General features: G+C 49.8%; 2 protein-coding genes and 1 long non-coding RNA gene across 14 annotated transcripts in view; 2 read left to right on the plus strand and 1 right to left on the minus strand.

Annotated features, from left to right (window-relative positions):
- Window positions 1-4,127, minus strand: part of ANKRD26 (ankyrin repeat domain containing 26) — a 61,591-nt gene extending 57,464 nt beyond the window's left edge. For all 12 annotated transcript variants that reach the window (XM_038179824.2, XM_038179821.2, XM_038179804.2 and 9 more), the window contains exons 1-5: window positions 3,907-4,127; window positions 2,373-2,487; window positions 1,988-2,161; window positions 1,770-1,876; window positions 1,162-1,299 (exon numbers count right to left, since the gene is read on the minus strand). In XM_038179824.2, the coding sequence (XP_038035752.2) occupies window positions 1,162-1,299; window positions 1,770-1,876; window positions 1,988-2,161; window positions 2,373-2,487; window positions 3,907-4,127 (755 nt within the window). The remainder of the gene's footprint in view (window positions 1-1,161; window positions 1,300-1,769; window positions 1,877-1,987; window positions 2,162-2,372; window positions 2,488-3,906) is intronic.
- Window positions 4,128-4,184: 57 nt separating this feature from the next.
- On the plus strand, window positions 4,185-4,969 carry LOC140001584 (uncharacterized). The gene is made up of 2 exons (XR_011806939.1): window positions 4,185-4,374; window positions 4,704-4,969. It is a non-coding gene; the product is annotated as an uncharacterized lncRNA (long non-coding RNA).
- A 5,605-nt stretch (window positions 4,970-10,574) lies between these two features.
- Window positions 10,575-22,273, plus strand: LOC140001564 (uncharacterized). Its single transcript, XM_072033381.1, has 15 exons — window positions 10,575-11,458; window positions 12,198-12,312; window positions 12,555-12,728; window positions 12,817-12,923; window positions 13,410-13,547; window positions 13,928-14,076; window positions 14,222-14,283; window positions 14,893-15,048; window positions 15,991-16,143; window positions 17,086-17,238; window positions 17,809-17,955; window positions 19,632-19,814; window positions 20,206-20,445; window positions 21,402-21,471; window positions 22,145-22,273. Exons 1-14 carry the CDS (start codon window positions 11,262-11,264, stop codon window positions 21,453-21,455), a joined length of 2,028 nt encoding a protein of 675 aa, XP_071889482.1. The 5' UTR covers window positions 10,575-11,261; the 3' UTR covers window positions 21,456-21,471; window positions 22,145-22,273.
- Window positions 22,274-25,841: the final 3,568 nt, after the last annotated feature.

Genomic DNA, 25,841 nt, shown 5'->3' on the forward strand with positions numbered 1-25,841 from the left:
GAAAAGCCCGGGAAGTGTTAACCAATCCTGAGCTTAGTTTCTGCAATATATATGAGTTGATTATGTTCGAACTAGATAAAAGGCGACTGAGCTATCCATTAAAGTTGAAGTTCACTGTTCACTCATATTGAGCGTCTGTGTCTTCCTTCCGTCAGCAACAAAACTGTTGGAGAGTGTCCAGAGGAGGGCAACAAAGATGGTGAAGGGCCTAGAGGGGAAGACGTATGAGGAGCGGCTGAGGGCACTGGGCCTGTTCAGCCTGGAGAAGAGGAGGCTGAGGGGGGACCTCATTGCGGTCTACAACTTCCTCGCGAGGGGGAGTGGAGAGGCAGGTGACCTATTCTCCGCAAACACCAGTGATAGGACCCGCAGGAATGGTGTTAAGCTGAAGTTGGTCTAAACTTTTGGGTAGACCTGTACGGTGCCAGGAGTTGGACTTGATGATCCTTATGGGTCCCTGCCAACTCGGGATATTCTATGACTCTATGATATATTCACTAAGGTTAATGCACGCTCTACTTACTGCATTGCTTATTACATACCCAAATACTACAGTCATGTTCATTATACAGATGTGTATTTGTATCAATGAAATTCACTCCAGCTTGGTACACTTTTTCAGCATAGTTTAAGCACACATAACTGCCATTAAGAATGAACACCCATGGTTGTAACACTTAAACATAACAGCAGCAAGATTGTTTAGTTAATTAACAGAAGTGGAGATCACTGGATCTCCTCTGAAACAAAAGGTGGGTGGTTCCTGGTAAGAGGATTGAAATACGTTAACAATATAGTAACAGTAGTGCTGGTCTGGGAAAAGGTTTACAAACCCTTTTTTACAATAGGGTTTACAGATCCCCGTTTGTCAAGCTCCATATCTAGACAACTGCAGGTTACAGAAACTTAAGAGTTTATAATGGCCAGGTATGAGCTTAGCGACACAAACTAGAAATTTAACATAATTTGGTGTGGAAGTGTTCTTCAACTTCCAAATTAGCAGTAGACAGGGGAGCAATACATTCTAGAAAATTGAAGCTGTGCTCAGTGACAGAGTTGTCCCAAGATACCATTAAACCTTAGTACTGCTAGCAGAAAAGTCCAAAGCCAACATCGATAACTGACAACTTAACAATTCTAATAATAAAGTTAAAAGTTTACCTAGAATATCCATGAATAATAGCATAATCCTCAGCTGTCCATCCTTTAGTGTCTTTATGGGAAAGATCAGCACCATAGCGAAGAAGAACTTTTATCAAGTTAAGCTCCCCACCAGATGCAGCAGTCATAAGCGGGGTTCTGAAACATCCAAAATATAATAAGAAATAAATCATTTTACACAGACATTGCAATTATTTTAATCCTTATTTGATTACTTTCAAAAAAAAAATCCCCGTTAGTTTAAAATGAACAAGAGAAAATGTATTTTAGCTACAATAAAATGTGAGAGGGAATAAAAAAATTGCTTGATCCTCAGACAAAGCTCCTACATTGACATATGAACTATTCCTCAATTTGAAAAAGCATTTCCTTCATAACAGCAATGCTCCTAACAAGTCTCCTGCCATGGTGGCCACCACAAACAATGCTTTCCTGCAATCTTCAATGCAGAAAACATGCAATGATGCATGTCGGTGGCCTTCTGTAGACCTGCTTCCAGCAGTCACACAGGAAACTCCTGTGTGGCTCTTTCTATGTCAGTGTTCATTTTCCTGTGCCTCTCATCAGTCCAACCTGAAGATGACTAAGGCAATCCACCAACATCTCACCTTTCACACTGATCTCGAGCATGCACATCAGCTCCTTTTTTAAGGAGAAATTCTACCATCTCTTCATGATGTTCCAAGACAGCAAGAATAAGGGGGGTATATCCCTCCTGAAAGGGCAGAAAAATCATTCAAGTTAAAAATCTAAACCAAAAAACTCTTCAACAGAAATATTAATGCAACTTTTTGGAAGAACTTCCCTAACAAATCTCAAAATTTACCTTATTTTGAGCATCGATATGGGCATTATGCTCAAGTAACATCTCTGCTAGAGATGCATTCGGAGCTGCAGCAGCCAAGTGAAGGGCAGTGTTGCCACTAGCATCTGCCAAGTTTGGATCAGCACCGTGCTCCAGCAAGATAGCCACACATTTTTCTTTCTGGCATTGTACTGCCTGGAAACAATACAAGGAAAAAAAATTGCAACAGTCACGTTTCACTCTACCAATGAATACCGCAAATTCCCAATGCTGGGAAGCCTCTTCCAAGACTAGCTATAATACACCTGTTTCTACACAGATTTATGTAAAGAATTCAGCAAGATAGCCATCATTTAACATGTAATCAATAAGCCCCACTTTGAGTAGGATAACACATTCCACATACCTTCATCAGTGGCGATCTGTTATCATTGTCAAAAAGATTGAGCTTACACTTGTTTTCTACTAGGTATGTAACGACATCCACATGTCCATTTGCGCAAGCAAGATGCAGTGGTGTCCTAAAAAAATAGATATATTAAATTCACACTGACAGATGAAGAAATGATTTCAGTCTGTGGTACACAGATAGGGCAGATTTCATGTCTCAAAATATTGAAACAGAACAAATACCCAAGCTCATTCCATTGACAGTAACAGCAGTTGCACATCCAAAGCCTTAAGCTGGCTAGGAAAACCCCTCCACAGCATTTGCTTAGTAAGATGACATTTTCTCCGCTGTATAACTGAATCTGCACAAACAGATTCCTGTGTCCAGACTCTGGTCACTGCCTCCAGCACAACTGCACCCATGACACAGCACGGAAGACCAAGGCCTGGGAATCTGAGGTCTAACGCAAGTAAATCTCTAAATCCTCACAGGGTCATTCACACGCCAGAAGCATATCAGAGATCTAGGAGATGGGTTTTACAGCAAGAATATTGATGATTTGCTTTGCTTTTTGAAAACACCTGCTTTTTCTTTTTGCTAACTTGGTTACTACTGCAAACATGAAACTCACATAGGCATCAAAGCACCTTTGGTAATCTCTAGCAAAACAGACACAACACCGTAATGCTGACTACAGGAAAGTAGTATGTCACCATCCTGACATTTATAACTCATACAAATGGAATACCACAGAAGAAGGTCGTGCAACAAAAATCCTGCAATTCCTGAAGAACTGAGAGAGAAAGAGTCCACTGTTGTTTGAACTCCATCGCTGTGGGTAAGATCTTTCTCTGCATTTAGGAAGCCTCAAGTAACCTCTGAAAAAAACAACTGTTGGGGTATTTTGTTGAGAGACAGGAGCACAACTGCTCTTGGGCTAGGTGGGAACAGAAAAGGAGAGGTGCACAAGCACCGTGATGTGATGCAGAAACAGCAACTTTTAATGCAGATACTTCTCTTCCCATCACAGGGCAGCTAGCAAGCCTCCTATTAAAAAAAAAAAAAAAAAAAAAAAAAGCTTCTGCCAAGGCAAAAAGGATGAAGACAAGTAAATCGCACAAAACTTCACTTCACGTCTTGCTACAGACAGGGAACAGCAGCAGTCACTTGAGAGCGACTATTTCCACTTTTTGGAGCAACTCCCATAGGAGCGTGCAGGGCCTTTCAGCTCTGAAGGTCTGACCGTGATCACCTGAAAGCCGCCCAGCACAGCACGACAGCAGCTGAGTGTGCAGACCTCAGGTGGGCAACCGATAACCACAAGGCTGAAGGAGCCTGTGATCACCTCCAAGCTGCTAGCACCAAACACCAGGCAACGCGGTGATCCTAAAGAAGCTACCGCTGGCTTCGCAAACTAGAAAACCTTGGGGCAAGCTGCAGCCCTCTCGTCGCCCTCCGACAACGCCCCAGGGGCGTGTTTTTGGGGAGCGAGGGGGGGTCCTGCGGGTTACAGGGAGCCCTCCCGGCCCCAGCCCCGCCCCACCCTTACCGCTGCGCCTTGTCCCGCTCGTCGATGCCGTGTTTCCTCAGCCCCTGCCGCACCTGGGCCAGGTCGCCGCTGGCGGCCGCGCGGTGCAGCTTGCCCAGCTCCTTCTGGCGGAGCTCGTAGGCACCGCCGGGACAGGGCGAGGCGGCGGCGGCGGCGTCGCCGCCACCGGGAGGCGGCGGCTGCCCCTTCCTCTTCCTCCCGAAGCCGAAAATCTTCCTCATGCCGAGGCACGGCGGGGGTGGCCCAGGGACAGGCAGCCGGCGGCGCTTCCCCGGCCCCGGCCCCGGCCCGCCCGCCCGGCGCGGGGCGGCTCTCCGCATGCGCAGCCCGCCCGCGGCCGCCTCCATTTTCTGAGAGCGCCGTGGGGACTGCGCTCAACGGCTGCTGCGGCAGCGGCGTGCGGGGGGGGGGAGGGCTGATTGCGGGGCGGCTGATGAACCCACATTCATTAGTGTGCCACAGCGTGAGGTGAGGGGGTCGGGGTGTAATACACAATAAATGTTTGTTCATTGTCTTTTGTAAAAACAAGGAGTTCTGTTTGAGCAATGGGAGTTGTGAAAACTCCCTGCTGAAGTAAGGAGCTGTATAATGCTTAGCTAGACACTATGAAAATTCCTTTGCTTAATGTAACAAAAAAGAGAACCCTCTCCCCTTCTCTCCTTCTGCATCTCAGTAGCCTCTTTTGTTCAAAAAACACTGCTGCAAAGTTCATGTAACCATCTCCTGATAAGTTGTTAAACTAGTGTATCAACATCCTGCCTTCCTGTCTCACGCTGGGCCAACATGACCAAATAAAGAAAGAAGTTGAACCACAACGCCGAGGAAGACTACGGCCTTCATCTTCACGACCACCAGAGGGACAAAGACGACCCCCTAGCAACAGCGCGCGCAGTCGCAGAATATACCAGGATGTGCTGCGTAATCCTGGAATTACCAAGATATAAAAAGGGACCCTGGCGGGGGTGAGGTGCGCGCCGTTGGTGGAGCCGAGACTCCCCGGCCGCCCAGCGCTGTTTTGCTTGCTGTTGCTTACTCAATAAATTCCTTTCTATTATTAATGCAATGCTCTCTGAAAATTAATTAAAGGGGCAACTTATAACAGGGGGATCTCCTTTAGTAATAGGAGAGAGTAGCGAAAACCTTACAGCAAGAAAGCGTAAATTGTGAGTAGCGGGGTCGCACAGTTTGCGCGACAGCCACCTGCCTCGTGGGACGTGTCTGCCAGCAGCCCTCCCTGTGGTTACGAGCCGCTTCGTGCGTCTGAGTTCGTGAAAAATGAAGAGATGGCAATCAAAACCTAATTATAGCGGGGATAGTTTCTTACCATTAGCACTGAAAATATTTAGTATAGTATAGTACTGCATTCAGGGGAGGAGATACAGTCCTCTGAAATACTTTCTTCTCTTTCATCACTAATAAGAGTATAGCTATTAAAACCTTAATTTTTCTTTCTAGGATGAGTCCTCACGGCTTTATCAAGCCTGTTTGCTTCTGGCAGTGTTGCTCTCTTTGACCAAACTGGTTGATGTACCCAGCCACTTCTATCAGTTGCTTATTGGTGTATTGGCAGTTCTTTGTTGTTTCACACCTCATCTTTAGAAGGAAGAGCTAAAATAATAATAATAAAAATGCCCTTTCATTGAAACTTCAGCCAAGTAAATCCAGCTTGTAAAACATGAATTCTATGAGCAGCTATTTCAAGAGCATCTCCCTAATTAGCACAACCATTTAATGGAGAAACAGAGAACAAAATGCATTTTTAGCTAGGTGTATCTCTGTTCTTCCAGATACCTTAGAAGAATTGGTAGGATTTTATTTATGAGATAGTAATACAGAATAAGCATAATTCATCCCTGGAGGAAGTGTTTTCTCTCAAGTTATTTTTCAAGTGGCAGCATGCTCAGCCACAAAAGCATCTGGTTTGCAGCAGAGACAGAGGCACTATGCTCCCGGCCAAATATCACAGGTTTCAGAGTGGGATCAGTAAAAACTGATTAGAGAGGCAGCTGTAATTGGTGAGGACCGTGGTAGGTAGTTGGGCTGAAATTTACAGTTTTATGCTTTGAAGTTACAGTCTTATGATGGGGCCTGTGAATACAGATAGCCATTTAAGCACAACAGGAACAGTTCACTATTAGGTGAAAAGGTTGCAAAATGAATTACTAGAAGCTGTTACTAAACCAACTATCAGGTTTTTGTTAATATTCTTTAGTCTTTTTGTATGGATGATGTTGAAGATACTAATTTTAAAATTAGTTTCATTCTGGTTCTGTTTTTATTTTTTTTTTACATAATTCTATTTATTTATTTACTAGATATTGGTATTTCCTGATGTATTTCTTCACCCTCCCAATGTGTTCTACTTAGCTAATCTGTAGCTTTCTCTGAGCACCATCTAGTAAATGATGTTTCTATTCTTGGCTGCATGAGGCGATCCATTACTGTTATGATATCCAGTACAAGATCCACGGAAGTACCACAGGAAGATTTCCAAATACGGCGTAAGTCTTGTGTAAGCTTTGGTGTTTGAGTTAGCCCTCTGAATGACTAACTTTCCTTTGACGTGATTCACTACAGCTAGATAATTTAGCTCACAGTCTTGCGTAGATCTGAGGTACATAATGGCAGTCTAATTCTTTGTTTCCAATCTTTATCCTTCCCCAATACACAATGACTGTGTATTTTGTGTAGCAACAAGTAAAAACTGCAGTAAAGACTTGCTGGGCTGCTAACTATATGCTGCTCATCATCTGGTGATTTGCTACATCTGCTTTGCAACTCCTGAGTTTATAGGAGGGGGGTACAAGTCGGAAGAGCTATCTGGGCAGTTTGTGTTTTTCTGCATTGCATGCCCTGGGTCTTCAAAGAGAACTAGGTAGCTACATGCATGCTGCAGGTAGAGACGGTAACAGCTTCAGCTCTGTCTAGATGGAGAGCTGGAGCTGTCGTACTGCTTCTGGTGTGCCACTTCTAGAGAGAACCCTGCGTAGCCCGTGGATATGCTGAGTGCAGCAGCAGCTTTGCTTGTTCTGAGTCCAGTCTAACACTGGTACACTGTATCCCATGCACACAGTCTGTTAATTCTCACTAGGATTAACAGCTAGCATACTGTTGACAAAGCAGAATGGATGTCTTTACGCTTCCTCTAAGTGAGAAACAAGAAATGTTTCTTTGCTTTCAATACAGTAAGAGATTTTTGTGTAACAGAAGACCCTAGCATATTCAGAACTACATATATTCATTGTATTAACAACAGTTTAGAAAAAACTCAGGCAGGCCTGTACATACTACATCTATATAAAATTACCAAAAAGGACTCTTAAGTGTGCTTATAAAAAAAAAAAAAAAAAAGTTTCCTTCCTTTAATTCAACTGTTTACAAATTATAAACTATAAGAAAGTGAAAAATGTTTGTTAGAAGTGGGATTGGAATGTGTTGAGAAGTGATTTCAATTCCCAAGGGAAATTTCATTATCTGCTTCAGACACGGGCAGCCGCCCCAGACATGCATGAACTGTCAAGATCTCCTCCTTGTGCTTCTCCAAGCAAGAAGCCAACGCACAGAAGCAGAGATGCTGACTCTGAAGAGGAGGATGGAGGGAGAAAGACACTGCAAGAGCATACTTTTCCAGATGAGTACATTGAGGCAAAACTGAAAAGGTACAAGCACTACTGTCGGGAGGAACGAAAGCTCAGAAGACTTCTAGAAACGGACCCAACAATCAGAATGATTGTACAGTAGGTATATTTATTCAGCGCTGGGCAGCAAAGTGGTAGTCCCACCAAAGTCGTGTGCACATGATACGGCAACTTGCCTTGGTTGTATGCAGTAAAGAGTTATGTACTCATGAAGTTTCACAATACGCCTATACATATTCATAATCTGTCTCTGCTTCATATTAAAATCAGTTCCAAGGAGTCATTTCCATAAACTAATCCCATATTCTGGTGGTAGTTGTCGGGGGTCAAGCGGATGAAGATTGATGACTCTTCCTCATCAACGCTACTTGGCCTCTTGTCTTTGCGCAGACACAGTTACTCCTTGGCTCTTGTCCATCTGCAGGACCAGTTTCTACCAGTTTCTTAGAATAGGCTTACACTTGTATTAGGAGACCGACCTTGGTAAGGGGCCCAAGGCTTCTTGCTTTAGTTAATTTGCAATATGCACCACACTTACCAAAGACACTAAGTAGCATCCTAGTATAATGCCGTAAGTGCTCTATCTCTACTTAATAAGATTCTCCTAACTCTTAATAAGATTCTCTCACCGGGGCCTACTCCTGCAGTGGCTCTCCATGGGCCGCAGCCTCCTCCAGGCCACAGCCACCTGCTCCACCGGGGGCTCCTCCACCCATGGGGGGGCTGCAGCGTGGAGATCTGCTCTATGCGGGACCCATGGGCTGCAAGGGGACAGCCTGCTCCACCAGGGGCCTCTCCACAGGCTGCAGGGGAACTGCTGCTGCATGCCTGGAGCACCTCCTGCCCTCCTGCTGCACTGAGCTTGGGGACTGCTGCGGGATTATTCTGGGTTGTGCCTGTGTGCACGAGGGGAAGGGTCTGGGGTGCCTGCGAGCACAGTGGGAGGGGTGTGGGAGGGGTCCTGGGTTCCTGGGTGGGACACTTTGACACTCTATAAGATAATGTCACGCAGCAATAAATTGGCTTACGGCACAGAGCGCTGGTCGTTGTGTCAGTTTGTCCCAGGGCTTTCGGTTGGGTTATCCGACAGCTGCAGGGCTGGTTCTCACCCCTCACTCTCCCAGCTGCAGTTGTGTCACTGTGTGCTTTGTTTGTTTTCCCTTTCTTAAATATGCTCTCACGGATGCACAAAGAGCAATTTTTGGCTCATCTCTGGCCAGCATCAGGTCCCTTTGGAGCCAACGGAATCTGGCCCTTATCTAACATGGGGCACCTTCTGGACTCTTCTCACAGAGGCTACCCCTGCAGCGCCCTGCAGATAAAACCTGGCTATGTAAACCCAATACTCCTATAGGAAGAGATCTTCTGCCATTCCTCTGGCAAATCTGGGGAGGGCCATCGCTGGGGAGGGCACCCAGACGGTCTGGAGCACGGAAACACCTTCAGCTGCTGTCACCAATGCAGCAGCACCACTGTGGCAGCACAAGTGAAGAATGGCCCCGCAGGAGCTGGACGTCAGGGGGGGACTGTCCCTGCATGTGGGCACGGTGCTGCCCCGTGCCTGGGAGAGTGCGGGGGTGAGCCAGGACAGCTGCCAGATCAACCGCAGCCATGGATGGGGAAGTAATGCTGTGCCCCTGCCAGCGGCAGGAATTAGAGGGAAAGGTCAAATGAGTAGGGGAGGGGAGAAGCAAAGCCCAGAAGGGAGAAGAGAAGACGACAAAGACCCGCACTACATGACATGGTTTATTACATGCCAAGGTGGTGGGCGACAGAACTTGGAATTAAAGGCAGGCTGTTATCTGCACAGAACCGCTGCGTTCTTGCCAGCATGGTGGGGGCAATGGCTGCTCTTGCTCACTGCCTGGAAACTGCCTGAATTAGGGGGCTGAAGGCAAGTGTTGGCAGACTTCCTCCACCTTGGTAGAACCACGCCTTGTTTCCTGGACTGGGACGTCCTCTGCTCCACCTTCATCTGATCTGTAATAATGTTCAGCTGTGAAAACAGGGAAACGCACAATAAGAGGGAAATGCTTAAGGCAGGAACACATTTTCACCTCCAACTTCAAGCTTTTCAGAAGTTAGTGAAAGAAATTCCACAGGCTCCACGCAGAACATCTGAAGGGAACCTGCAAAGGACTATTGCACACCAGTGTTGTTAGCCTTAGTCCTCTGCAGCCCGCTTCATCCTCGAGTGTCCCTACTCCCTAAGCATTCAAACTGGGCATTCTTTGGAAAACTACTCCTAAAATACAGCTAAAACTACTCCTAAAATACAGAAGGCCCTGCAGAGTGACCTGGACAGGATGCTTCGATGGGCAGAGGCCAATGGGATGACGTTCAACATGGCTAAGTGCCGGGTCCTGCACTTTGGCCACAACAATCTCATGCAGCGCCACAGGCTTGGGGGAGAGTGGCTCAAGAGCTGTGCAGAGGAAAAGGATCCGGGCGTGTTGGTCCATGCTGGCCTGAACATGAGCCGGCAGTGTGCCCAGGTGTCCAAGAAGACCAGTGGCATCCTGGTTAGTATCAGGAACAGCACAGCCGGCAGGAACAGGGAGGTGATTTTTCCTCTGTCCTCTGCTCTGGTGAGGCTGCACCTTGAGTACTGTGTTTGGCTTTGGGCTCCTCAGTGCAAGAAGGACATCGAGGCCCTGGAACGGGAAGAGGGCTGCGAAGCTGGTGAGGGGCCAGGAGCACAAGTCCTGTGAGGAGCGGCTGAGGCAATTGGGGTTGTTTAGTCTGGAGAAGAGGAGGCTCAGGGGAGACCTCGTTGCTGTCTACAGCTACCTGAAAGGAAGGTGTGGCGAGCTGGGGGTCCACCTCTTCTCTCAGGTAACTAGTGGCAGGATTGGAGGGAATGGCCTCAAGCTGCACCAGGGGAGGATAAGCTTATAAATTAGGAGACATTTCTCCTCAGAAAAAGCAGTCGGGCATTGGAGCGGGTTGCCCAGGGAGGTGGTGGCGTCACTGTCCCTGGGGGTGTTCAAGGAAAGGTTGGACCTGGCGCTTAGGGATGTGGGTTAGTGAGTGACAGTGGTAGTAGGGTGATGGTTGGACCAGATGATCCTGAAGGCAACTTCCAACCTTAATGATTCCGTACAAGTGCAGAGAACAACCCTGTATGGGCTGCTGCAGGGAATGTTAGCTCCATCCCAGCCAGACCCAGTACAACTGGGGCAGGTGCCAGCTCAACCATGGCCCCAGGGAAGTAATGCAGTGCCCTTGCCAGCCAGGCATGTTCTCGGTGCCTCCTGAGGAGCCCAGCCCCGTCGCATGGCCCCAGATCCCCATCCACACTGCGGAAGAACGTCAACTGAGGCACAAAGAGCTCTGAAGGCAGGAGCCAGAAACTGCCGCAGTCACTGCTGGAGTGTGGGGCAGTGTGGCCCTCCAACTTAAGGCGACACCTAGGGACGCTCTGGTGACGCCTAGTGACGCCCCTGGTGACGCCCATTGTGACGTAATGTGACACAATGCTGAGACACAGTACAGTGCCCCCAGCAGTGCTCAGTGCTGTTGCCTCTGCTGTGGGAGCAACAGCACTGCCCTGGCTGGGAGTCTCGGTGCGTCCCTGCCCTGCCTGGAAGCGCCAGGCCACAGCCGCTGCTCGGGGCTCGGCTCCCCTGCCCCTGCGCCTGTCCGTGTCGGACCCAAGCAGGGCCCGCAGGGCTCCGGTGGCCCCAGCTGGGCTTGTGCCCACATCCTTGCTGCAGCATGAAGAGGCTCCTGGGGCACCAGGAGCGTCCGATGCCCAGCAGCACTTTGCTGTCCAGAGACAGCGATGCCCACCAGCTGCCAGAGGAGGGCCTGCATGGGCTGCACCGCGCGGCTGCCCGTGGCGACCTGGCCCGGCTGAGGAAGCACTGGTGGCTGAAGAGACTAGGCAAAAACCGTCTGGACCAGGCAAAGCGGTGAGGGGCTGGGGGGCATCTTAAAGGCTCGGGCTGGGATCGCTCTCCTGTGGCGTGCGAGCTTCAGCCTGGTGCCACTGCGTACGCGGCTCTGGCACCAACCCTCCTTCTGCAGCAGGTGTCAGCAAGAGCTGAGGCGATGGAGGGCTGAGACGGGGCCTCGTCCGGCCAGGCAGTCACTGGCACTGGACATAGTCAGGGGAACGTGCTCCTACCAGCCCTTGGCAAAGCCTTCACCCTGCGCGGAGAGACGGCTGAAGCGCAGGGCAGAGTCAGGAGCACGCAGCAAGGGCACCGCCTCCCCTGGAACCCTGGGTCAGAGCTGATCACTGCGAGGGCTTTTCCCTCTCAGCTGGCAGAGGGGAAAAATCCAGCTTTGCTTGGAATTGCTGGGGCGGCTCGAGCGCTGCTCGAAGGGTGTCCTGCCGACCGCCACCGCCCTGTCCTCTCCCTGTGGGGTTGTTTAGCGGCCGCTCGGGCATTAGCAGTTCTCTCCTGTCTGGTGGGTGATCAGCGTCGGGGCGTTCACCGCCCTTCTGCTGCTTTTGTGCCATTTTGATTGTGGAAAAACTCGGAGGCTTACACGGACTTCACAGTCTTCATGGAGTTCCACAGCCTCCAAAGCTTACGTTCCACTTGGCATTGGCAAGTGGAGACTTGTGGCCCTGTGCGTGTTCCAGAGCCGGGAGTGATTTCGGGCACTGCCTGCCTGTGGAAAGCTAATTTATTTTGGTTTTAGGACACCTCTGCACCTTGCTTGTGCGAACGGCCATGCAGATGTTGTTCGATTCCTGGTGCAAGAGAAGTGCCTGCTGAACCTTTGCGACAACACTGGCAGATCGCCACTGATGAAGGTATGTGGAACACGTTACTCTGCTCTAAGTGGGGCTTTATCGATTGTGCTTCAAGTGACAAATGTCTTGCTGCATTCTTCACACCAACCTGTAGAGAAACCTGAAAGTTGCAATCGGCACGTAATAGGCGTACACGAGCTCGTCTTGGAAGACGCTCTTATCTTCCAGCACTGGGAAGCTGCTGTAGCTGTGACAGAGTGAAACATGGCACGAGTCCTTCCTTTTCTTTGTGTTGTTTGCAGGCAGTGGAGAGCCAGCATGAAGAATGCGTGGCGATTCTGCTAGAGCACCATGCCGACCCAAACCTGGAAGGTTACAGAGGCAACTCTGCCCTTCACCTGGCTGCCGCAGCTCCCAACACATCTCTAACAGAGATGTTAGTTGAGCATGGTGCACGCCTTGAAGCAAAGAACTGGGTAAGTTTTGAATTTGGGTAGCGCTGCTCTTTGGGAAAGGCACCTAATTCATCTGGGCTGTTCTGACTGGGATTCTTTATCCTTTCAGGGGGGAAATACCCCGCTTCTTCTTGCCATCTCCAGCAATCATAAAGAGATGGTAAACTTTCTTCTTCAAAAAGGAGCGACTGTGTGTGCTAAAAATGACTTTGGAAGGTGAGGCATTGCTCCAAAGTGCATGCGGGTCTCCTTAGCATTGTCACTGGAAGGATCAGGAGAGAGAGAGTCAGTGTTGTCCGAGAGACAATGGGTATTAAGTGAAACAAGAGGCCTTCCCAGAGCTGCTTAGGAGAAACCCTCTCGGCATGAGGAAGGTTAATCAGGGGAGCAGGTGGTGCCAGGGGTTTGAGCAGCCTCCATCCTTGGAGGCTTTGAAGAGCAGCATAGAAGAAGCCTTGAGCAACGTGGTCTGGACCCGTGGTCTGGGCTGAGTCTGTTCTGGGGAGGCAGTTGGCCAGGAGGCGTCCCGAGGTGCCTTCCAGCCTCAGTCCTGCAACACTCCCCTGTGTGTGGCTTTGCTTTCCCTGAGCTTGTAGGAATCGGGGAGGGAATTGTTTGGGGAGTAAACAGGGATTACAATAACAACAACACAGAGCCTGCAAATGCTGCTATGTTTCATATATCATCTTTTGGATGCTTTAGGACTGCTCTTATGCTTGCCGCTTCTGTTGGGGAAATGGATGTAGTAGACCTACTTCTTTCCTACGGTGCTACCATTACTTGCAAAGATGTTGCTGGCTACACGGCTGTGGATTATGCTCTCCAGTCGGGACACATTGGGTGAGTGTTTTGTACGTCGCTGTTAGAGCGGCTGAGTTGTCAGAGTGTCCATGCTGATTTGTCACCCTCTGTGGTAGATGCATAAAGTTTAATGAAAAGAAAATTAGAAATCCCGCTTGCGTTACTAAGCCCAGTTCCACTCCACTGGCCAGGAAAGAGGCGCCTGTTCTTTCAGTGGGGATCTTACCAGTGTCCCTTCAGATAAACCCTCAAAGAGATCCCTGGTGGCGTAGCAGGTCCACCATCGTGGGGAGACTGACACCGCACACAGACAGTTCTGAACCGGTTCCAAGTCAGTTGCTGTCCTCGGCAAGAGCAAGGATCCTGGGCAAGGATGTTTTGGATCTGACTGCCTGTACGTTCTCTCTTTCTACGCGTAGCATTGCCAGGAAACTGGTAGAACGCGCACACTGCGAAAAGACGGGAGAAGCTTCTGCTGATGCTGCACAAGACACAGCAGTCCCCAGCAGATTTTGCCCTCTGACGACTGAGCGTTTTCTATTTCACACACGTGCTTTGGATGGAGAAGGTAGGATCCTGTAGTGTGGAAGAGCTGATGAGGACTGTGGCCTGACGTCAGACCCTTTCCCTTATTTGGGGTCAGGGCTTGACTGGCAGGGAAACGCAGAGTGCCAGGAATGCTCACACTGTCTTGCTTCGTCCATCCCTTGTAGGCGCCCTGCCAGCTGTAGGAGCAGAGCAGGAGGAAGAGGCTGAATTGCCCACGGATCACAAGGTACTTTCTGTGAAGGACCCACTGGCTGCCACTTGGCTCGCTTACTTTGGGGCAAGTTTACCTCTGGGCTCGCTTCCCTCTGTTGCTGCCTCTGCCACATGGTTGTGACTGGGGGCCCTTGAACTACTTGTGCTCCAGCCCAGCTCTTCAGTTTGCACTGAGCTGGTGAAACTGCTAGGAGACCTGGGTCCTGCTGCAGCCGGCCGTTCCGTTACAGTTCCAGTCGAGGGGAAGCATATTCTACATAATGAAGCAGCAAAGGTTCTTCCTGCTGCTTAAAATCTTCTGAGCTTCTCAAAAGAACTGGCCATAAGTGGATTATTGCTTTTGACCGTACGCCACCAGCACTAAAATAACCTTTAGATGGACAAGTTTTAGGCCAACAACCAAGGGATAGCAGAGCATGGCTCATACAGAGAGCTGCTGATAGTTGAACCTAAGAAAGATGGAGAGAGGTTCCCAGCTGCGCAGATGCCTGGTGCTTGTGTGCGCCTGACCCTTCATTTCACTCAGAAGACTAACCTAATAGTAGAACAAAGAGTAAAAGCACGGCTCATATTCCCATGTTCTCACTGACTTTCTCACACTCACGGAACCCCATTTCTTTAGGATCGAGACAGAGAGCTGCAGCTGGAGCTTCCTGTTGCTCTTCAAAGACTATTAAGGTTACAAGAAGCCACACGCGAATATACTGAGAGCCAGCGCAGTGACATGGAGAAAGGCATACAGTACTTGCGAGCACAACTGAACGTATTTAAAGCTGAGGTATGTAAAGGCTGCACTATAAGGATAAATCTGAGGGTGGTTGCCCTTTCTCTGCCCTTCTTCCCCCTCTCTGCTGCTGACCAACACAGAAAGCTCTTTGGGGAGCTTTTTGCAAGCTGGAGGGGCAAGGCAGTGCATTAGGAGCCCCCTTCTGGTGGGGAGGTATGACCAGAGTAGTTTGCTGTCTGTAAAAACTCGCTTCTAAAAAAGGTTGGCCAAGCTGCTAGGAGACCTGGGTCTCACTGCAGCTGGCCTTTCAGTTAGAGTTCCAGTCGAGGGGAAGCATATTCTACATAACGAAGCAGCAAAGGTTCTTCCCGCTGCTTAAAATCTTCTGAGCTTCTCAAAGGGGCTGGCTGGGAGTGGCCTGTTGCTTTTCACCATACCTCACCAGCGCTCTGGTAACCTTCACGTGGCAATTTTTAAGGCCAACAACGAAGGCATACCAGAGAATAGCACTGAGGGCTTGCAGCTCTGCTTTCAGTGTGCATGCCTTGGTTGCGAGCATGTTCTCAGAAGCTGCAGGGAGATTCCAGGCCATGCTTAAGCTCTGGCAGAAGAAGTCTGGCCTCTGCTTTGCAAGTGCTGAAATGCCCCTGGAGGCAACAACAGGTCTGCAGAGTCCATTCTCCGCTGCCCGCCTTTTTGTGTAGGCAGAAAGCCCCTGCCCAGTCTCTCAGCCTATGTTCCAAGAAGAGAAAAAACCTTAAGCCTCCCCTGTGTTTTAAGAAACAGAAACCCTCACAAAGAGCTGCTGGTGGTTGAGGCTAAGAAAGATGGAGAGAGGTCCCCAGCTGTGCAGATGCCCGGCGGTGGTGCGCTTCCAATGCTTTGTTTCAGGCAGAAGACTGACCTCGTTGTAGAAGCTAATGAGTAAAAGCACAGCTCATATTCCCAGGTTCTCACTGACTTTGTCATGCTCACGGAACCCCATTTCTTTAGGATCGAGACAGACAGCTGCAGATGGAGCTTCCTGGTGCTCCTGAAAGTCTGTCTGTGTCAGAAGCCCCACCTGAGGCTACTGAGAGCCAGCGCAGGGACGATGAGAAAGATGCAGAGCGCTTGCGAGAGGAATTGAGAACGGCTAAAGCTGAGGTATGGAAAGGCTGCACTATAGGGATAAATCTGAGAGTGGTTGTGCTTTCTCTTCCCTTCTTCCCCCTCTCTGCTGCTGACCAACACAGAAAGCTCTTTGGGGAGCTTTTTGCAAGCTGGAGGGGCAAGGCAGTGCATTAGGAGCCCCCTTCTGGTGGGGAGGTATGACCAGAGTAGTTTGCTGTCTGTAAAAACTCACTTCTAAAAAAGGTTGGCCAAGCTGCTAGGAGACCTGGGTCTCACTGCAGCTGGCCTTTCAGTTAGAGTTCCAGTCGAGGGGAAGCATATTCTACATAACGAAGCAGCAAAGGTTCTTCCCGCTGCTTAAAATCTTCTGAGCTTCTCAAAGGGGCTGGCTGGGAGTGGCCTGTTGCTTTTCACCATACCTCACCAGCGCTCTGGTAACCTTCACGTGGCAATTTTTAAGGCCAACAACGAAGGCATACCAGAGAATAGCACTGAGGGCTTGCAGCTCTGCTTTCAGTGTGCATGCCTTGGTTGCGAGCATGTTCTCAGAAGCTGCAGGGAGATTCCAGGCCATGCTTAAGCTCTGGCAGAAGAAGTCTGGCCTCTGCTTTGCAAGTGCTGAAATGCCCCTGGAGGCAACAACAGGTCTGCAGAGTCCATTCTCCGCTGCCCGCCTTTTTGTGTAGGCAGAAAGCCCCTGCCCAGTCTCTCAGCCTATGTTCCAAGAAGAGAAAAAACCTTAAGCCTCCCCTGTGTTTTAAGAAACAGAAACCCTCACAAAGAGCTGCTGGTGGTTGAGGCTAAGAAAGATGGAGAGAGGTCCCCAGCTGTGCAGATGCCCGGCGGTGGTGCGCTTCCAATGCTTTGTTTCAGGCAGAAGACTGACCTCGTTGTAGAAGCTAATGAGTAAAAGCACAGCTCATATTCCCAGGTTCTCACTGACTTTGTCATGCTCACGGAACCCCATTTCTTTAGGATCGAGACAGACAGCTGCAGATGGAGCTTCCTGGTGCTCCTGAAAGTCTGTCTGTGTCAGAAGCCCCACCTGAGGCTACTGAGAGCCAGCGCAGGGACGATGAGAAAGATGCAGAGCGCTTGCGAGAGGAATTGAGAACGGCTAAAGCTGAGGTATGGAAAGGCTGCACTATAGGGATAAATCTGAGAGTGGTTGTGCTTTCTCTTCCCTTCTTCCCCCCTTTCTGCTGGTGACCAACACAACGGGCCTTTGGAGGAGGAGAGCAAGACAGCACCGCTGCTGACCTTTGGGACTTAATGGAACATCTGCTATATCCTCCGTATCCTTGCAACCACACATCAGCTTTGACCTAGAGAGAAAAGGCCTTCCTCCAGCAGCTCTGTCAAAGTGGCCTCCTGAGGCACTGTTTCCAAAGCTTTCAGAGTAACGGCAGGAAGAGCATTGGTTGCTCGTGCCTACTCCGTTCTGCACTGCAGCGCTTCCCCCAACACACACACAATAGGCGTTCTTTCTGGTGTCTGGGTAGAGGCGTGTTTGATGTCCCACGAGCAGAGGAGCATTTCGGGCAAGAGCGTCCCTAGCACCTTTCAGGCCAGTCTCGTCTCCCTGCAGAAGAACCGAGGAAGGATGGAAACTTGGGGAATCCTTTGCTTTCAATACCAAGTCAGAAGGTGACAAACACCATCTTGACGCCCTACCCCTTTGTGCTTTGCTCTCCACAGCTCAAAGAACTTTCGCAGCAGCTGGAGATGATGTCTAAAAAACGCAGGCAGCTAGAAGCACAAAATTGCGACCTGCAAGAAGAGCTGTCTGCTCTGCGTGGCTCTCATGAAAAACTGGAGAAGACCAATGGCCAGCTGCAAGAAGAGGTGGCATACATATTTGTATTTGGGGTCTTGCCCCTCTTTCTTTCTGTGAGGTGTTGTTCTCCACTGGTGCAGAAGTCCCCGTGAATTGTGTATGGAGCCTATGGAAAAGGCTTACAAGCAGAGCACTGTCTTACAGAGGCAAAATGTCTTAGTACTAGCTCTGAGGTTAAAACGGAGTGCTGAGAACTGGTGTCGTCCAGATTAAAATGAACGGTTGACCTGGGGCAGTTTCTGGCTTCTGCCTTGACAACTGCTGGTAGTGAGGAGGCAGAGTGGCCTGCCCTTAGTGAGGCTGAGCCCTTGAAACTGGCTATGTGATAGGTAAACATGAGCTCTGGATTCTGCAGGATTTTGTCTTTTTTTTTTTTTTTTTGTCTGTTAATGTTCATGCCTGTGTTGTTCTTTGCCATGCTGCTTCTTGTATTGTGAGTTGTCTGTTCTCTCCTTGGTGCTCCTTCTGTTGTCATACGTAGCAGGTGAACGCAGATGCAGTTGTCGTTATGAGTCAAAATGAACGTGCAGAGCAGTATCTGTGGGGGCACTCTGAGGGCAGGCTGCTCTGTGGAGGAAGGACGAGCTGAGAGTCACAGCAAGGCTGGCGGGCTCAGTGGCTTCACAGGCCATGGCACTTTTCAGTTCTGGCAGGTGCAACTCCACCTGTCTGAAGTTGGCTCTGCCCAAGATCACTTCTGGAGCCCTGTCTTAGGAGTTGAGACAGTGACGTTTTTGTAACTTGCCGCTCACCAGCTGCTGTCTCAGGCCGTCTTTCCCTAGCCATGGGCACCCTGATGTCGAGGACCAAGAAGTGCTTTTGAGCTGCCATGGGTGTCTTGTTCAGTTGCATGGAACCCTTTAGCTACCTTTCCCCTCGTTACTGAGAGGTGCTGCTAAGGCACACGTGTGCTTTAGAAGGTTCTGTAGAAGGACTCAAGTGCCCTTGTGGTGGCCCATTCTTAGTCCAAAGGCTCGTAGCATTCTCGTGGCTTCACTGCCATTAGAAGAGTGCTGTTATTTGAGAGGAAATAGCATTGTGTGTAGGCACTGTAATATGAAGATTCATTTAGCTTTTGATTTTTTTTTATTTTTGAGGGTTTCTGTTTTTCTGTTTTGTTTGGTTTTATTTTGTTTGTTTGTTTGCTTTCTATTTATAATAGGCAGGAACCTCCCGAGTGTATTTTTAGTAGGTATAAAAAGGGTATATTTCTGGAGGAGGAGAGCAAGACAGCACCACAGCTGACCTTTGGGACTTAATGGAACATCTGCTATATCCTCCGTATCCTTGCAACCACACATCAGCTTTGACCTAGAGAGAAAAGGCCTTCCTCAAGCAGCTCTGTCAAAGTGGCCTCCTGAGGCACTGTTTCCAAAGCTTTCAGAGTAACGGCAGGAAGAGCATTGGTTGCTCATGCCTACTCCGTTCTGCACTGCAGCGCTTCCCCCAACACACACACAATAGGCGTTCTTTCTGGTGTCTGGGTAGAGGCATGTTTGATGTCCCACGAGCAGAGGAGCATTTCGGGCAAGAGCGTCCCTAGCACCTTTCAGGCCAGTCTCGTCTCCCTGCAGAAGAACCGAGGAAGGATGGAAACTTGGGGAATCCTTTGCTTTCAATACCAAGTCAGAAGGTGACAAACACCATCTTGACGCCCTACCCCTTTGTGCTTTGCTCTCCACAGCTCAAAGAACTTTCGCAGCAGCTGGAGATGATGTCTGAAAAACGCAGGCAGCTAGAAGCACAATATTGCAACCTGCAAGAAGAGCTGTCTGCTCTGCGTGGCTCTCAGGAAAAACTGGAGAAGACCAATGGCCAGCTGCAAGAAGAGGTGGCATACCTCAAAGATCTCCTGAAGACTTCCAAGGTGAGTCTCGTGCAAAAGCAACAGCATGAGACAGAGATAAGAAAGGGCCTGAAAAGGAACAAGTGCTCATACCAGAAGTCGCAGGACATATTTGTATTCGGGGTCTTGCACCTCTTTCTTTCTGTGAGGCGTTGTTCTCCACTGGCGCAGAAGTCACTGAACTGAACAGAATTATGTATGGAGCCTTTGGAAAAGGCTTACTTTCTCCTCCTGAGAAATAGGATCGTTGCCCTGTGGTAGTTTCCGTGTTCTGCCTTGACTGCTGGTGGTAGTGAGGAGGCGAGTGCCGTGCCCTCAGTGAGGCTGGGCCCTTGAAACTGGCTATGTGCGACTGATGGGGGGATGGTTCTCTTCTTCTTTGTGGTGATGGAAGTTTCATTATCTGCTTCAGACACGGGCAGCCTCCCCAGACATGCATGAACTGTCAAGATCTCCTCCTTGTGCTTCTCCGAGCAAGAAGCCAACGCACAGAAGCAGACATGCTGACTCTGAAGAGGACGATGGAGGGAGAAAGACACTGCAAGAGCATACTTTTCCAGATGAGTCCATTGAGGCAAAACTGGAAAGGTACAAGCACTACTGTCAGGAGGAACGAAAGCTCAGAAGACTTCCAGAGAAAAAACCTGCAAAGGTATGTGCAGACTGCTTTTTGGAGTGAGAGCAAGATGCTGCTTTTTCCTTGTACATTCTCCTCCTAAGAACCCTCTTGTATGCCTGGTCAACATGATGTCAGTAAATATGCCTACAATTGCACAGTCCCTGTCTGCGCCTGCTCCCCGTGGGGTCCCTCTCACAGGATGCTGTCCTTCCTGAACTGAGCCTGCGGGGGCTGTCCACAGGCAGCGGCTCTTCAAGCACTGCTCCCACACGGCTCTGTACCACGGGGTCCATCCCCCAGGAGCAAATTGCTCCAGCACAGGTCCCCCATGGGTGGCAGCTCCCCCTAGCCCCCCTGCTCCTGCGTGGGCTCCTCTCCACGGGCTGCAGCTCCGGCCCGGGGCCTGCTCCCATGGGGGCTCTCCATGAGCCACAGCCTCCTCCAGGCCACAGCCACCTGCTCCACCGGGGGCTCCTCCACCCATGGGGGGGCTGCAGCGTGGAGATCCTTCTCACAGAGGCCACCTCTGCAGCCCCGTGCAACCCAAACCCTGCCATGTACACCCAATACAGCGATGTAAGGCAGAAAAGAGGAACTGCATGTCCTATTGTCGTGGCAACAAACTAAGAATGCTTAAAGAAGTATGAGCCTTCTAGAGAGCAGAACCTGATTCTGTGAAGTCTATGGCTTTGGCTGCCATTTCGGCAGCAAGTCTGAGATTGGAGTTTTCCTTAGGCAGGGGAGGATATCCCTGACTCTTTATGCAGCTGATGCATCTTCCAGAAGAAGCCACATAAATCCACAGCATCGGTGATACTTTTGCACCATGGATGCAGGCTCTCCAAAAACCTCAAATCAAATGATGTTTTTGTGTTTAGACGCCATTCATCCCTTCCACTCTCAGAAGTCAAATGCTGGTCAAAGACCTGGAGAGCAGCTTTGCCAAACTGTAACCAAATATAATTCTTGCATGCATCTGACTTTTTCAGAGCTCGTCAGAGTCTAGACAAAAACAAGCTAAGCTCCACCCGAAGCACCACTGAAGCCTGCGTGCCTAAGGTCAGCATTCATAAATGTTATTCTCAACCTCTCTGAAAGAATATCTGTGAGCAAGCTTACGCTTCTGAGCCTCAAGTTAGAATCCCTTTTGTGGGTCCAAAACACACCGTCTTTATGCTAAAACAACTGCTAAGCATCAGAAGAGTACACAACTGTATGGGGGAGGGCTGAAGACCTCTGGTCATTGGGGGGTGTGCAAAATACAGAGTGCCCTTCTTCTTCTGCAAAGCCATAAGGGAAAGAGTGAAGGGAAAGAAAGGGAGAATAAACAAAATGACCGTACAAATGGTAATGAGAGAACAGGCACCAGACAAAGACATGCCACACCGAAGGCTGCGGTAGGGCCAGGTGGCAGCACGAACATGTTTGCCTTTTCAAAGGCAGATCCTTTTCAGCCTTTTCAAGTGAATTCGGAAGCTGCATTTTAGGAGTAGTGTTCCAAAGAATGCCCAGTTTGAATGCTTAGGGAGTAGGGACACTCGAGGATGAAGAGGGCTGCAGAGGACTAAGGCTAACACTGCTAAGCAAGAGTCGTTTGCAGGTTAGCTCACAACGTTCCGTTTGTAGCTTCTGGAATTTCCTTCACTAACTTTTCACATACTGGTAATTGGAGGTGAAAACATGTGTTCTTGCCTTGTGCATTTCCTTATTTTGCATTTCCCTATTTTCACAGCTGAACATTATTACAGACCAGATGAAGGTGGAGCAGAGGACGTCCCAGTCCAGAAAACAAGGCGGTTCTGTGCAGATAACAGCCCGCCTTTAATTCCAAGTTCTGTCGCCCACCTTGTCATTTAATAAACCATGTCATGTAGTGCGGGTCTTTGTCTTCTTCTCTTCTCCCTGTTAGAAATGGCTCAGGATTCAAATTAGGATTAAATAAAAAAAATAAGATTTATTAAAAGAATATAAAAGAATAGAGGTTAGCAAACAGCACTGGGTGCACTGGGAGTCTCCGCTCCAGCAGGATGCACCCCAGTTACATCAAGCAGCTGATTTTTATGCTCCTAGACTAATACATATTCATTAATACTTCTAAAAAAACCAGGTTATTATAATTAGCTTCCGGGGTCCAGTCCCTCCTACTGGAGCATGCGCATCAGTCTCCTCTGGGGGTGTCTAGGGGTCTTTCATGCTGAAGGCTCGTAGTCTTCCTCTCCAAGTCCTTCCCCTTTGTACTCCTTTGGCATCGTACCAAGTTTATAGAACATTTTCTGCAGGTCTTGTCTCCCAGCTGTCCTTCAGCTTCTTTTTTTCTTCTTCTTAGTATCTTGGCCACCTGGCCAAATACCAGAGGTTTGCATAGTATCCCATAACAGTCACTAGTTGTTATCAGTTCTTCTGAAACCCCCAGACATCAAAGACTTCATACAAACACAAATAACTTTCCTATTGACACTTCACCAGTAATTAAAACATTCTTCACCAGCCATTCACAGGGAGAGTCACACCTATAGCAGTGTTAAGTTAATCTCGAAGAAGACAGAAAAAAAAAGGCTGTAACTGTTAGAAACAGAAGTCCGGAATAACAAAAGCAAACAGGTTCATAAATTTGAGGAGTATTTTCTGAAGACTTGATAGATTGACTAGAATGAGGGGGAGACTGGGACACACTGCATCTGTGGTTCAAGAATTAAATTGCTAGTGCAGGGCCCAGAGGCAGACAGGACTGTTCTTTATGGACACGAATTGCTAAAACATTCCTCACATGCCTTCCGGGCTTTGCTTCTCCTCTCCCATGGCCATGTGACCATTCCCTCTGATTCCTTCTGCTTGTCTCCCTTGCTGGCCAGGAGCATCCTCTGAACAGCAAATGTGTTATTTCCGTTGTGACAGTCAGACCAAGCCTTTTGCAGATGTGTCTTGTGAGTTTCACAGTACCAAGGGAAACTCAGGGGCAAGCTAGGGACAAGGGCTTGGGATGGCCAAAGGGAGAATACACAAAGACAGAGGTGTCATTTGCCTCCTGTGGCTAGAAATGGTTCCCTTGCAAAAGGGATAGCCCACGACAAGCGGGGGACCTCAACCACACTGTCCATGAGGCTGGCAGAGAGCTTTAATGCTGTGGCCGGATTTCTGAATGCAGGGCAAATGATTTGTAGGCTTTAAACCAGCATCCTCTGAGCAAGGTGTTCTTCTGGGAAGGAGACTCGGGCTCTCCCATATAAAGAGATCTTCTGACACTCATCTGGCAAATTCGGGGAGGGCTGAAGGGATAGAGGAAAACACCACCTGCGTGCCCACTGCATCCAGCAATTGCCTCAGTCCCCTGAAGTCCCTTTTGGTAGCCTCCACGCTTCTCTCAGCAATTTCATCACTGCCAGCCTGAATTCTCACTAATGGGGAAAAATCGGAGGGGCTAACAAGGTCAGGAAGTTTCCTGGGAATGGCCTTGACCCAAGCCCCAGGTAGGCTGCAGACTTCCCTATGGGTAGGGTCTACCTAACATACGTGACCCTCTGTTCCCTTCAGAAGGGAGTCGCCTACAACCATTACCCTTCTTTCCTTCTGGCTGGAGGAAGTCTTGAAGCATGGAGTCGACTTGCCAGGTCCTTGTGGCTCCCTCGCCTGCCTCCAGTGACCTCGATGAGGAAAAGCGCCTGGCCACCGTGATCCCCTGCTCCGCCACAGCACGCGACTGCCTCGGACTGTGAACCTCTATGGAGGGAGCAAAAGAAGGGGGCAGGGGGCACTTCTCATCCACTGTGAAGGATTCACATTGCAAGACTTCTTGTTGGCCTATGCAGTGACTGTGGGACACACCTCTGCGGTGGTTTTACTCCGGTGGGCAGCTGAGCTCCACCACAACCGCTTGCTCACTCCCCCTCCTCGAAAAGAGGAAAGGGCTCAAGGGTTGAGACAAGAACGGGGAAATCACTCAACAATTATTGTGAAGGGCAAAACAAACTCAGAGTATGGAAATCAATAAAACCTATTGGCTATTATTAACAAGCTACAGAAGTTAGAAACAAAGGAAAGAAACCAAAACCACCTTCCTCCCATCCACCCTCTTCCACCTTCTTACCCCAAAGAGCATGGGGGAATGGGTGCTGCGGTCAGTCCCTGATGCTTTTGTCTCCACCGCTCCTTCAATGTCACCCTCTGCCCCTGCTCCACATGGGGTCCCTCCCGCGAGATGCCCCAGACAGAGCCTGCGGGGGCTGCCCACAGGCAGCAGCTCTTCAAGCACTGCTCCCGCATGGCTCGGTACCACAGGGTCCATCCCCCAGGAGCAAACTGCTCCAGCACGGGTCCCCCACGGGCATCAGCATCCCCCAGACCCCCTGCTCCTGCGCGGGCTCCTCTCCACGGGCTGCAGCTCCGGCCCGGGGCCTGCTCCTGCGGGGGCTCTCCATGGGCCGCAGCCTCCTCCAGGCCACAGCCACCTGCTCCACCGGGGGCTCCTCCACCCATGGGGGGGCTGCAGCGTGGAGATCTGCTCCATGCGGGACCCATGGGCTGCAGGGGGACAGCCTGCTCCACCAGGGGCCTCTCCACGAGCTGCAAGGGAACTGCTGCTGCGTGCCTGGAGTACCTCCTGCCCTCCTGCTGCACTGAGCTTGGGGGCTGCAGGGCTGGTTCTCACCCCTCACTCTCCCAGCTGCAGTTGTGTCACTGTGTGCTTTGTTTGTTTTCCCTTTCTTAAATATGCTCTCACGGATGCACAAAGAGCAATTTTTGGCTCATCTCTGGCCAGCATCAGGTCCCTTTGGAGCCAACGGAATCTGGCCCTTATCTAACATGGGGCACCTTCTGGACTCTTCTCACAGAGGCTACCCCTGCAGCGCCCTGCAGATAAAACCTGGCTATGTAAACCCAATACTCCTATAGGAAGAGATCTTCTGCCATTCCTCTGGCAAATCTGGGGAGGGCCATCGCTGGGGAGGGCACCCAGACGGTCTGGAGCACGGGAACACCTTCAGCCGCTGTCACCAATGCAGCAGCACCACTGTGGCAGCACAAGTGAAGAATGGCCCCGCAGGAGCTGGACGTCAGGGGGGGACTGTCCCTGCATGTGGGCACGGTGCTGCCCCGTGCCTGGGAGAGTGCGGGGGTGAGCCAGGACAGCTGCCAGATCAACCGCAGCCATGGATGGGGAAGTAATGCTGTGCCCCTGCCAGCGGCAGGAATTAGAGGGAAAGGTCAAATGAGTAGGGGAGGGGAGAAGCAAAGCCCAGAAGGGAGAAGAGAAGACGACAAAGACCCGCACTACATGACATGGTTTATTACATGCCAAGGTGGTGGGCGACAGAACTTGGAATTAAAGGCAGGCTGTTATCTGCACAGAACCGCTGCGTTCTTGCCAGCATGGTGGGGGCAATGGCTGCTCTTGCTCACTGCCTGGAAACTGCCTGAATTAGGGGGCTGAA

The sequence above is a fragment of the Anas platyrhynchos genome, chromosome 1 (genome assembly GCF_047663525.1).
Source record: "Anas platyrhynchos isolate ZD024472 breed Pekin duck chromosome 1, IASCAAS_PekinDuck_T2T, whole genome shotgun sequence".
Lineage (NCBI taxonomy): Eukaryota > Metazoa > Chordata > Aves > Anseriformes > Anatidae > Anas > Anas platyrhynchos.